We start from the raw sequence: 11,402 nt of genomic DNA on the forward strand, positions 1-11,402 counted from the left end.
GTCGCTGGGAAAGCAAACGTGAATCCTGTCTTCAGCCCTTCAGCCCCAAGCCCAGTCCCTTCCAACCCGTCCTGGCACCACAGCGCGGCTCCTCAGAACGGGGAGAGCCCGTTTTTAACCGACTCATCCGCACCCGCAGTACGCTCGGACTACGTTTCCCAGCGGGCGGCAGGTCGAAGAACGTGTGGGCCGGGGGCGGTCCTTCCGCTGCCGTCGGGCGGTGGCATAGGGGATCCCTTACGGCTTCCTGGCGGCAGAGGGCGGCGCGGGCAGGCAATGGCGGCGCCGGAACCGGAGCCGGGCGGGCAGCAGGCGGCAGGGCTCGGGCCGGGCGGCGAGAGCCCTCCCGCCAGCCCTCCAGCGGCCGCCATGGGCGACGGGCCGTTGGCCTGGTCCCCGGCTTCGGCCCAGGCGGCCTCGCTGCTGGAGGAGGCGGCGGAGCTGCTGGTGTTGCAGCGGGACTTCGCCGCCGCCCTGGAGCGCTGCGAGGCGGGCTGCGGCAGCCTGGGCCCCGCGCCCGGCCCTGACAGGTGCGAGCCGAGGGGGCTCCGTGCGGTCGTTGTGCCGCTTCTTGTGTTGGGAACTCCGGTTTGAGCGTAGGTAGGAAGTAGGAAGCGTGCGGGTGCCGGCAGTGCTTGCTCCTAAAGAGGGGCTGCGTGCATGCACCTGCCTGGGTGTGCTGAATTCCCGTTGTTTGGGCGGGGGGAGAGGAGGGAAAGTAAGGGCAAATTCAGAGAACTACGAAGCACTTCAGCGGGGCTGTAGCTCAGAGGTGGATAACGCGGTTGTAAGAAGCGCTTAGGTAGGTGTGTTTTTTGTTATCAGTTGTGCGGAAGTGAAGTGCTCCCTTTGCGTGGTGGGCATTCAGGCTCTGGCTGAGATGAACCGATGGAGAGAAGTTCTGTCCTGGGTGCTGCAGTACTACCATCGCCCTGAGCAGCTGCCTCCAAAAATCCTGGAGCTGTGGTGAGTGTGGGCTGCCGCGCGCAGAGAGCTGGCGTTGGTTAGATTTAATAGCAGGTGAGACTTGAATAATTTCTGGTATTCTCGCTTTGTGTGCCGTGAAGGATGAAGGTGGAGCTTGGGGCAGGCCTGTGCTCAGAAAGAAAAATAAATAAAAAGAAAGGCGGTGTTTATTCGGACAGCTTTAAGGGGATAAAGTACAAAACTCTAAGGGAAAGTTGTTCCTCTGGGAAATCTATGTACCTCAGGTGTAAACCTTGGCATGTGTCTTTGTGGGAAGTGCCAGCTGTCTCAAATTCTATGGAGTTATTACCTTCTAATTTCTCTTTCCTGTTTTGCAGTATCCTGTTATACGGCAAAGTGAGAGAGCCCCAGCTGATGCTGGAGGTTGGCAGTAGCTGGCTGAGGGACCAAACCAATAAGAGCCTGTCTGAGTATGTCTCATTGCTGGAGCTGTATCTGCTGCACGTGCTGCTTCCACTTGGCCGGTTTGAGGGGGCAGAAGAGCTTGTGTACAGCTGTGATGTTCTAGACAGTGAGCAGAAGCTGGCGTTTGTTGAGACCATTTGTGAAAAGCGATGTCAGTGGACTCAACAGGAAGAAATGCACTCAGCTCATGATGAGCAAGAGGATAAAGCAACAGAGACTGTTTTGGGTAGGCTTTCCCTCTGTTGTTTGTATTCCTCTCTCAGATTTCAAGGTTTAAAGGTACACGTATATTAAAGATTACCATCTAGACTGTAATTGGTCATCAACATCCATGCATTCTGTGACATTAACCTATGAACTGTCTGCTCTCTTTATTGTGATGTGTGACAGTCCATTCCAGAAAGTCTGCTTATGCTATAGTGCTGTTGATGACATAGCTTTCGCAAGCACTTAGGGCTTTCCAGTGTGTGTGTGGACAGCAAACTGTCACTGGTACATAAAGAGAGCGGAAGCATGTTCCAAAAATGAAAGCTGTTCGCAAGCCCAGTGATCACTGAAGCTCTCTCAGTTGTTGAAGTCTGAAACCAGATTGAGACCAGTGGCTCAGAAAGGAAGCAGTGCTTTATCTTACCAGTCATGCCCTTAATTTTCGTAATTTCCTTAAATGAGTTGATGGCTTCAGTTCAAATACAGTTGTGCATTGACATCTGGCTTTAACAGATTGCAGAACTACCTGACCAATTGTGTTCATGCATGACTTACAAGGAGTAGCAAGTATTAAATCTGTATTAATACTAGCGTTAGGCCTTACCAGCCTTAAGGAAGTCATGCTGGGTGTCACAGAAGGAGATCGTGATTTGTTTGCTGACAGTTATAAAGAATGGTTGTTGCTTCTGTGTGTTCTCTACTTCTTCTGTGTTAGCAGTCAAGCCCGTGTAGAACCAGCCACATCTGGCATTCAAAGATCTGCTTCTCCAGCACTGTAAATCACTGTATCTCCCAGGAGAGAAGCAGGCATTACTGTGGTATAAATTCGCATGTAAAAAGAGTGTAGCAAATAGTATTATGAAATTCCATTCTTTCTCTATTCTCTCTAGGTAGAAATGACAATAAAAAAGACCGCAATCAACCAAAACAGAACATGAAAAACACTTCTCATGTAATCAAGCTAACCACAGTATTTATATTAATTTCTTAGTGTCTGTGTGATTATTTTAATGTTTTTTATGTTGCCCCAACAGCTTTTCTGATCTGTGTTCCAGGTGCTCTGTGCCAAAAGCTCTTGACCATGCTGACTTTGCTACGAAGAACACTAAGGTCCATGTCAAGCCACTTCTATTTACTTCCTTATAAAAAGATGCTCTTGGCTACTTTTCTGCTGTACCTGGTAGTGGTGAGATTAGACCCAGGTAGAGTATTAAGTATTAAGCTCTCTTTTTAAAATATATTTAATTGTGGCTATAGAGAAGAAAATTGCTGTTTTTTAATAGATTAGATCTGTATAAATGTTTTGTCTTTAGGAGAGGCAAAAGTTGTGTAGCTAGGAACCTATTAGTGGAGCTTGTTTCAAATATTTTCAGTTGCAATCCACGTAGAAAGATGTAGCTCTACAAAAGCCGGTTTTCTGCGAACAGTGATTCCATCCTCAGTTCTTTCCAACAGACAAAGTGCTGACAGAGAGAGGCAGGCTGGGATTCCTAGATGCAGCTTCTGCCTCAGTGACTTTGAGGTGCTACAAGGTGAATGCCTCTTAGAAGAGCAACTGTAATTTAGGGCTGACCTGTCAGGGAAGCAGAGAGTTGCGCAGGGCAGCACTGTGGTCGTGCTTCTGATTTTCTTATACTGAGGTCTTATAAGTGATGCCTGAAGCTGTCATAGAATCACTAAGGTTGGAAAAGACCTCCAAGATCATCTGCCTGACCATCTACCTACCACCAATTTTTGCCCACTAAACCGTGTCCCTTAGTACAATGTCTCCATGTTTCATGAACACCTGCAGGGATGCTGACTCACCAGCTCCCTGGGCAGCCTGTTCCAGTGCCTGACCACTGAAGAACTGGCTGGTTGTATGACACAGAGGTGGCTACTGGGCTGTGGAGGGATTGGATGTTTTTTGTACCTGGAGACATCCCTTCTGCTGGGTGGCAGGTGCTCCATAGCTATACTGCAAGTAACGTGTTGGAAAATACTGAAAAAATCTTGCTAGAGAAGGGAGCAGTGCCTTGGGTGAGAGCCTGAGTACTGAACAGAAGGAAAGTAAGACACCTTGGTTTCCATTAACTGTAGCTGAGTTAGTTCTTTCTCGATATGTTTGGTCTGTTTCAAAGGGTAGAACTATCTTTGTTTTGCTCTGCAGCTTCTCCTACATCCCTGCCGTTCATTTGCAAACTGGTGCAGCTCTTCCGACAGGCTTGGGCAGCTGTGTTGTCTCCAATCCACAGGCCTCCAATTCAAGACTAAATGTCTTCTGCCTCTGCTCCTGTGTCAGCTTGTCTCGAGGACTTTATGAAGTTCTTCAAAAACTGTTGAAATCGGTGTCCTAGCGGAGATGACCACCTGTGATCTCCTGTACAGTGGTCCTCTCCTTTCTTCAGACAGGAGATGATGGTGTGTGACTTTTGAAGCCATGCCAAGTCTTCCTAACATTGCCTTGGCTATTCAGCACCATTCTGTCCAGCACTGGAGTAAAGCCACTCCTTCTGTAATCTACAGCTGATTAAGATCCTCCTTTTGAAACACTTTGCTTTGGGTTGGCTCTTGAGTGAGAGTTATGTAGACAGTTACGAAGTACGATGCCTGTTTGGAAGATGCTTCCGTCCTTGCAATTACCATGCAGTTCCCTGAACAACTGAAACAGCATTCTTAGAAGCAGGAATGTTAAAGGCAGCGGAGGATCAATACTTAGAGGGAATATTCTGTTTTGTCTCAAGACATCTCAAATCCCAGTTCCTCTAGCATGGGGCTGAGGACAAGTACATGGGAGAAAAACACTGCAGGAAACAAAGCCTGTTGTCTTTTGAGCACCGTGGTTTCTCTTGTGACTGATGCCCCCTCATACAGGGGCTCTCGATTTTAATCATCTCTATGGCAGAAAGCCAAGGTGGTGTGCTGCAAGTACAGCTGTGCTGCACCTACAGTTCTTAAATGCATATTACAGTACCTTGCACTTGCCTGGCCCATAGTAATCTATAGGCGCCCGTGCCAGTGGTGATGAATTTTCTTTTAAATTATGTTCCATATTGTTTAGTTGAACCACTGAGGTTGTTGCATTGTTTTACTCTTTCCCTACCTCTTTACGGGCCTCTTCCCTACCTATTACTCTTTACCTACCTTTATGAAGATGTCAGAAAGTCCCATTAGGTCTAGAAACCTTCCTCCTATGCCCATGAAGTCCTGATTTACACAGTAACCATTCAGCAATGCTCTATCATTCAGAACAAACAAATCTTTGATAGAAGCTCTGAGATCCCCACAAATGTGGCAAGAAAGTTACTGCCCTTACAGAAGGTCTTACCAGGCTGGCGCTGTTTCTGATCACCTGGGGCAGAGATTGGAGGTCTGCAGGAGAATAATTAATTCCCATAGATTGACAGCGAGTAAGTGCCAAGGGAGAGAGCACTGACTAGTTCAAGATTGCTTCTACTGGAGCAAGCTGCACGTGTGCTGGAGAGAACAAGTCAGAGCCATGTGGCGAATGTAGCCAGCTATCCCAGCATCTGTGCCAGATGATTCAGGCTGACCAGCGTCACCCAAAACTACAGAAACGAAGCCGCCTTTCTGGTGGCCAATTTCTATCCAACACACCAAGCTTGTGTAAAGTAGCCGATATAGGTCCCACTGCAGTGTCTTACCATGATAGCCTCCTCTGAAGTGATCATTTGTTTCTAGCAATAGCTCTACACAGATAGTGGCCATTTTTGTCTTCTTTACAAGGATAGCAGCCTGTTGGTGCGCTCTGTCACTTTGCAGCCTACCAGACCACTGGTAAAGTCTATGTCTTTACTGCTAGAAGTCTTGTTCTGTCTAGATTGTTCTAGAGTTATCCTGATAGAGAAATACTCCGGTGTTACTGTGAGATAAAGTGGGGCACCCATGAATGCAGAAAGCAGTCATCACCTTACCTAGTTATCTCAGGTAAACAAAAGATTAAAACCACAAGACACTCCTATCCTCTCTCCCCTGGGATTTTTGTCTCCAGCTGGATTTTACACCAGGACAAGTAGCACATAATGCTTCACCAAATTAGAAATATACATTTATCATATGCCGTGTATACAGGGAGGAGCAGTTCTTGATACTGCTAGATGATTTATGTAATCTGTCAGTGTAGCTATGCTTCCCTACAGCCAGCCCTTGATGAAAAGCCAGGTAGAATCCAACACCGAGGGGCTGGCTGGAGTTGAGTTCCTCCAGAAAGGTGACTGGGTTGCATCTACTGGCCGCCTAGTTGCAAGACCTTGCTCTAAATTAAACCAGTTTATGAAACAATAAATTTCCCATCAAAGTCAGGCTCAATTCTAAACAATACATGATCATTCAGCTAACAACCTCTTTTTAAATCTCAATTTCTGTTAACACTTCCAGTTAAACCACAGAGCTGCATTTTGGGGACTGGGTTCAGTGGGTAGACCATCTGCTATGTGTAGAGCTCTGTTAAATATCACAGCCATTCATTTACTAAAACTCTATTTGATTTTATTGGTAGGTTAGCAGTCTCTGCTTTTGGGTACTACTGATATTGGATTTGAATTGTGTTTAGCACTCCATGAGAGGGGTGAAGGCGGAAACAACCAATCTTTCTTTTTTTGCAATGACTACTAAGCCTGCAATATTAAATTTTCACCATAAAATGACTACTTATTTCCCTCTTTGTAGAGTTGCTTATTTGTGCTGTGATGAAGTGTATCAAAGCTTTAGTATTTAATGCATTGATGCTGTAGAGCCTCAAAACAGTTTCTGAAATGTTTCATACATGTCCTCATTGTACAAGTATCCTGGAATTAGGTAGCAGACTTGGTAGTTAAGTAGAGACTGACAGGCCTGCATTTTCATAGGAGTTCAGAAAGTGATAATTACTTTCTGTGAAAGATGCAATATATGTGTGTGTATATATAGATATGTTTGAAATATATTGAAGTGTTTCTGTGTACTTTGGGATGGCTAAGATCAGAACTACTGAGAATAAATTACCTGGTACTTGTCTTGATCTGTTTTTCTCCGCATTGTTAATGTATCGTGGAGGGAAAAGATGCAGTTGTGTTGATTCTATTGGAATCCTACCATTTAAGGCTTGTTCAGAGAGAATGTGTGTGCCTGTCACGTGCATGCAAACTTCATGCTGATATGTCCCGATGTAACAGCAAATGTTCTGCTTTTTTTGTTCCGGCATCCTCTAAGTGGATGCACAGAACTTGTGTTAGCCCATAGTGTAGGCAGGTGGAGGACTGAAGAACAGTTGTCTATAACCAGCTGAAGGGGTGTTGCAAAGAAAAGGCGGAAAGAAGATAATCCCATGTACTTTGCCCACAGATGACCAAACAGTTGGTTAGGTGGAATTCCTCATAGTTCAACCTGCTCCCCAACTCATTTCCATTGAGCAACTTGACTGTAAATGAAAGGTGGATGTGGAGCTTTTGTTGTCAGCAGGACAAAATGTGAAAATAATGCCACCTTTTGGAAGGACTAAGAAATTCAGAAGTGATAAAAAATCTTAAAAGATGAGTTATCAGTAGCAGATTCACCAGGTGTAAGTGTTTTAATGAAGGAAACAGTTATTGAACAACAGATCTGTTAAATCCTGGTTCGAAATACCAGCTACGATTTAAAAAAAAAAACAACAAAAAACCACCATTCAGTAGAGAAAATAAACAGGGAAAATTAGCTTAGGAACAGACTGTAGGGCTGGGAGAAAGCTGGCTGTGATGTAACAGGTGGGTGGGTGCAGTGGTTGCCAAGGAGAAACTGACCTCTCCTGCACTGTGACATCACAGGGTCCCAACCAGCACAGTACGAACGCCAACTCTCCCTTGCACCAGGTTGCTTGAACAGCAGTAGAAACATCAGTAACCAAAGCTTCTCCTTTCCATCAAGAAAGGAAGCACAGAGGAGGAACCATGGTAACAGACGTATCATTATCTTACTGGACAATGAGCAAGGATTTGGGCCTTTGTTTTTCTGCCTTCTAGGCAAGATATGAGGGACAGGGAGAAGGCTCATGGAAGTATTTTAATTTCAGATTTGAAACTGCAGCTAAGTGAGGGGGACAGAGATGAATGGTCCTTATCTGTGGTCTTCCCAGGCCATCACCATTCTCTAAATCTTTCAAGCAGCATGAACCAGGGAAGGTCTATAATTTCTGTACTGAGTTTCAAGGAGTTCTCAAGTGAGAGGTTGGGTGAATCTTACTAAAGGCTTTCAAACTTTGTTTGAAAATACATCCCTGAGTAATGACACGTCTCCCTTGTTCTCCCATTTCAGCGCGAGTGCATCTCTGTCCACATTGGCCAAGCTGGAGTTCAAATTGGCAATGCGTGCTGGGAACTCTTTTGCCTGGAACACAGCATTCAGCCAGATGGCACCTTCAGTGACCCACCCAGCAGCGATGACTCTTTTGCCACATTTTTCAGAGAGACAAGCATGAGTAAATATGTGCCCCGAGCTATTATGGTGGACTTGGAACCAACTGTAGTAGGTCAGTACAGAATGCATCCTGGAAAACTGAATTAACTCTTCTCCGTGCTGAAGTTCAGACCACTGAATGGCCTGTGTCTTCACCTTTAGGGATGATCCCAGCATCCAGACAGAACTGACATGTTTAGAGGTTTTAATAGCAAGTATTACTAAAAGATGTGACTCCCAATGAAAAGGTGAAAACTAACTATGCTCTGTCATGGATGCTTTAACTGATACTAAAATAAAAAGTTTTCTACTCTCCAAACCCATACTGGTTGAATACAATTTGACTTTCTTAAAGAAAGTATTGTTTTCTTCACATTCATGTGGAAAACAAGAACGTGAATAATGAAGTGGGAGTGTCCTGACAGACGTGTTTTTCCTGCATGCCTTATCTCTTCTAATAATTCCCTTGAAGGTTCTGATCAATCTACATCCAATCAGTTGGAAAAGCTGAAATTTTATCACACCATGGCACAAACCTCATCTACTAAATTAATTTATTTGTACAGCACAACCATTTACACTCAGATAGGAGCCCAGTTCTTTGGTCAAAACTGAGATCATCCCAGACACTGCTCATTACCTCTTTACTTGTCATCATCATCCTGCCGCTTACCCCCATGCAGATATTCCATAGCACATGTTTGCCAACATGTGTAAAATGTTCCATTTGTTTTGCAAATGTTATTAACTTTGGTGAACCATCTCTTCTAAGCTTGTAATTCTAAGCATACAACTCTTTTTTCCTCTTGTTCAGACGAAGTACGAACCGGCACCTACCGGCAGCTTTTCCACCCAGAACAGCTGATCACTGGAAAAGAAGATGCTGCAAATAATTACGCACGTGGCCACTACACTGTTGGCAAAGACAAACTTGACATGGTCTCAGATCGCATCCGCAAACTGGTACGCAATATTACATTGGAAGCAAGGCTGTTGACGGATGGGAAGTGAAAAAAACGTGCAGTGCTCAGAATAGAGCAACTCAGTTCTTCGATGACCCACCTTAGGTTTCAAATGAGTGAAGACTTCAGTGAAAAATTGTCAAATACATTAGCATGTAGCATTGTTACACTGTCAGAAAAAACCCCAACAGTATTATTCTAGTGATACTCCAGCCTGAGATTTACAGGTGACAGGAGTTTTTACTGGAAAAACTACCCATGTCTGTGTTATGCTTTAGCTGTGGGGGTTGCTATTTCTATCTGAGTGAAATTTGAAGATATATTCACTTACTCTTTCTTTTCTTCTGTTGGCTTTCAGGCTGATGCCTGTTCTGGACTGCAGGGGTTCCTCATCTTCCACAGCTTTGGAGGGGGCACCGGCTCTGGCTTTACCTCTTTGCTGATGGAGCGCCTCTCTGTGGAATACGGGAAGAAGTCTAAATTAGAATTTGCCATTTACCCAGCTCCTCAGGCCTCCAGTGCCGTGGTGGAACCCTACAATTCTGTACTCACCACGCACACCACTCTGGAACACTCAGACTGTGTCTTCATGGTGGACAATGAGGCCATATATGACATCTGCCAGCGAAACCTAGACATCGAGCGCCCAACCTACACTAATCTCAATCGCCTGATCAGCCAGATTGTCTCCTCCATCACCGCATCGCTGCGCTTTGATGGTGCCCTCAATGTGGATCTGACAGAATTCCAGACAAACCTGGTGCCCTTCCCACGCATCCACTTCCCCTTGGTGACCTATGCCCCCATCATGTCTTCTGACAGAGCGTATCACGAGCAGCTCTCGGTGGCTGAAATCACCAGCACCTGCTTTGAGCCCAACAACCAGATGGTGAAGTGTGACCCACGGCATGGGAAGTACATGGCTTGCTGCATGCTCTATCGTGGAGATGTAGTTCCCAAAGATGTCAACGTAGCAATTGCTGCCATCAAGACCAACAGGTCCCTTCAGTTTGTTGACTGGTGTCCAACAGGCTTCAAGGTGAGAATGCCATGAATTTCTCTTTAAGGGCAAGATCAGTCTAGCTGAAATCTTGTATTTTAAGCTTTAGATCTTGCATGCTTTTCACTTGTGAAAATAAGGTACCAAAGAAAGCTGTGATGGTATAAATTGAGCCCCCTTCCTCCCTCAGGCATCCCATAGACGGACTCCTAAGTGTTTAAACAAATGTGAGTATATGTAGTATTTTTATATTTAGTAACAGGAGAATGTGGACACTCCTAATCTTTAAACTAGAAGAAACTGCATTCTAGAAGAAAGATTAAGGTACAGCTTATGTTCTAAAGGTGCCACTGAGAGTGTGCTCCATGAGATTCAAACATACCAGAAGAATAACCCAAAACAGTGTCAACTATACATTGTTGCAAACTGAAACATTTATGCTACATCTCCAAGAATGCCAGTTTTGCCAACAGTGCCAAAACCTTTTTGTTTTTCTTCACTTAGTCTTATTCAGGTTATTGAGAGTAGGAATTGATTTGCACCCAAAACACTACATTGAGTGACTTAAAACTTAACAGAGATTTACTGTTCCGGTCAGGTTCTCTCCTTACCTCCTTTCCTTCTCCTGACCAGTGCTTTACAGCTTTCTTAACCTCAGCTTTTTTCTTAACCTATTGTAACTGTAATGCTATAATATGATGGGGAAGCACAGCAATAATAGCGGGGTGGCACAATCCGAGGCTGCAGCAAATGAAGACAAGTCCAAATGCAGCAGCTAGGGATGCAGAAATAAAGGAAGAAAACTTGCTTATCTTTGGAAGGCCTCAGTTAGGCAGGAATCTCCAGCAAGATGCCCCTAACCCACTGCCAACCCTTAAATGAGATCTGGGAAGGGATGGATCCTGGCTCTACACACTCTGGTCACTCAGGTACACTACATGCACCTGATCTCCCCTGGGTTGGCCCTGCCTTCCCACCAGCTGCTCAATCACTGTTTCAGGCCATGAATTAGCATTTCCACTACTAATAGAAGCCTGTTTGTGTAACTCTTTTCACGGAACCATTTTATCTGCTCTTTGCAGGTTGGGATCAACTATCAGCCACCTATACCTACACCTGGGGGAGACCTAGCCCAGGTTCAGCGAGCAGTCTGCATGCTCAGCAACACCACAGCTATTGCTGAGGCCTGGGCAAGGCTTGACCACAAGTTTGATCTTATGTATGCCAAGAGAGCCTTTGTTCATTGGTATGTAAGTGAAGGCATGGAGGAAGGAGAATTTGCAGAGGCCCGAGAGGACCTGGCTGCCCTGGAGAAGGACTACGAAGAAGTGGGAACTGACTTATTTGAGGATGAAAATGAGGCAAGGGAATATTAACGTCCACTTGGCCTTTTTTTTCTGTCCATAAAACACTTTGTCTTTCTCTGTGCA

The 11,402-nt window shown here is 45.2% G+C and overlaps 2 protein-coding genes across 2 annotated transcripts; both read left to right on the plus strand.

Annotated features, from left to right (window-relative positions):
* Nucleotides 1-276: 276 nt before the first annotated feature.
* PEX26 (peroxisomal biogenesis factor 26) lies at nt 277-5,845 on the plus strand. The gene is made up of 5 exons (XM_042889688.1): nt 277-530; nt 826-966; nt 1,305-1,618; nt 2,655-2,801; nt 3,749-5,845. The coding sequence occupies exons 1-5, from the start codon at nt 277-279 to the stop codon at nt 3,850-3,852; spliced, it is 960 nt and encodes a 319-aa protein (XP_042745622.1). The 3' UTR covers nt 3,853-5,845.
* A 2,026-nt stretch (nt 5,846-7,871) lies between these two features.
* On the plus strand, nt 7,872-11,402 carry LOC122190038 (tubulin alpha-2 chain). The gene is made up of 4 exons (XM_042889689.1): nt 7,872-8,083; nt 8,825-8,973; nt 9,331-10,011; nt 11,055-11,402. The coding sequence occupies exons 1-4, from the start codon at nt 8,029-8,031 to the stop codon at nt 11,346-11,348; spliced, it is 1,179 nt and encodes a 392-aa protein (XP_042745623.1). The 5' UTR covers nt 7,872-8,028; the 3' UTR covers nt 11,349-11,402.

This window comes from Lagopus leucura, unplaced genomic scaffold (assembly GCF_019238085.1).
Source record: "Lagopus leucura isolate 7727_CA_CO unplaced genomic scaffold, USGS_WTPT01 Super-Scaffold_100159, whole genome shotgun sequence".
In the NCBI taxonomy this organism is placed as follows: domain Eukaryota; kingdom Metazoa; phylum Chordata; class Aves; order Galliformes; family Phasianidae; genus Lagopus; species Lagopus leucura.

Excerpts from the sequence above, each read along its gene's own strand:
- LOC122190038 (XM_042889689.1), top strand. The coding sequence starts at position 8,029 with ATGAGTAAATATGTGCCCCGAGCTATTATGGTGGACTTGGAACCAACT. Across the intron at positions 8,084-8,824 it reads CTTGGAACCAACTGTAGTAG|ACGAAGTACGAACCGGCACC; the intron begins GTCAGTACAGAA and ends CCTCTTGTTCAG. Across the intron at positions 10,012-11,054 it reads GGTGTCCAACAGGCTTCAAG|GTTGGGATCAACTATCAGCC; the intron begins GTGAGAATGCCA and ends TGCTCTTTGCAG.
- PEX26 (XM_042889688.1), top strand. The coding sequence starts at position 277 with ATGGCGGCGCCGGAACCGGAGCCGGGCGGGCAGCAGGCGGCAGGGCTC. Across the intron at positions 1,619-2,654 it reads AGCAACAGAGACTGTTTTGG|GTGCTCTGTGCCAAAAGCTC; the intron begins GTAGGCTTTCCC and ends TCTGTGTTCCAG. Across the intron at positions 2,802-3,748 it reads AGTGGTGAGATTAGACCCAG|CTTCTCCTACATCCCTGCCG; the intron begins GTAGAGTATTAA and ends TTTGCTCTGCAG.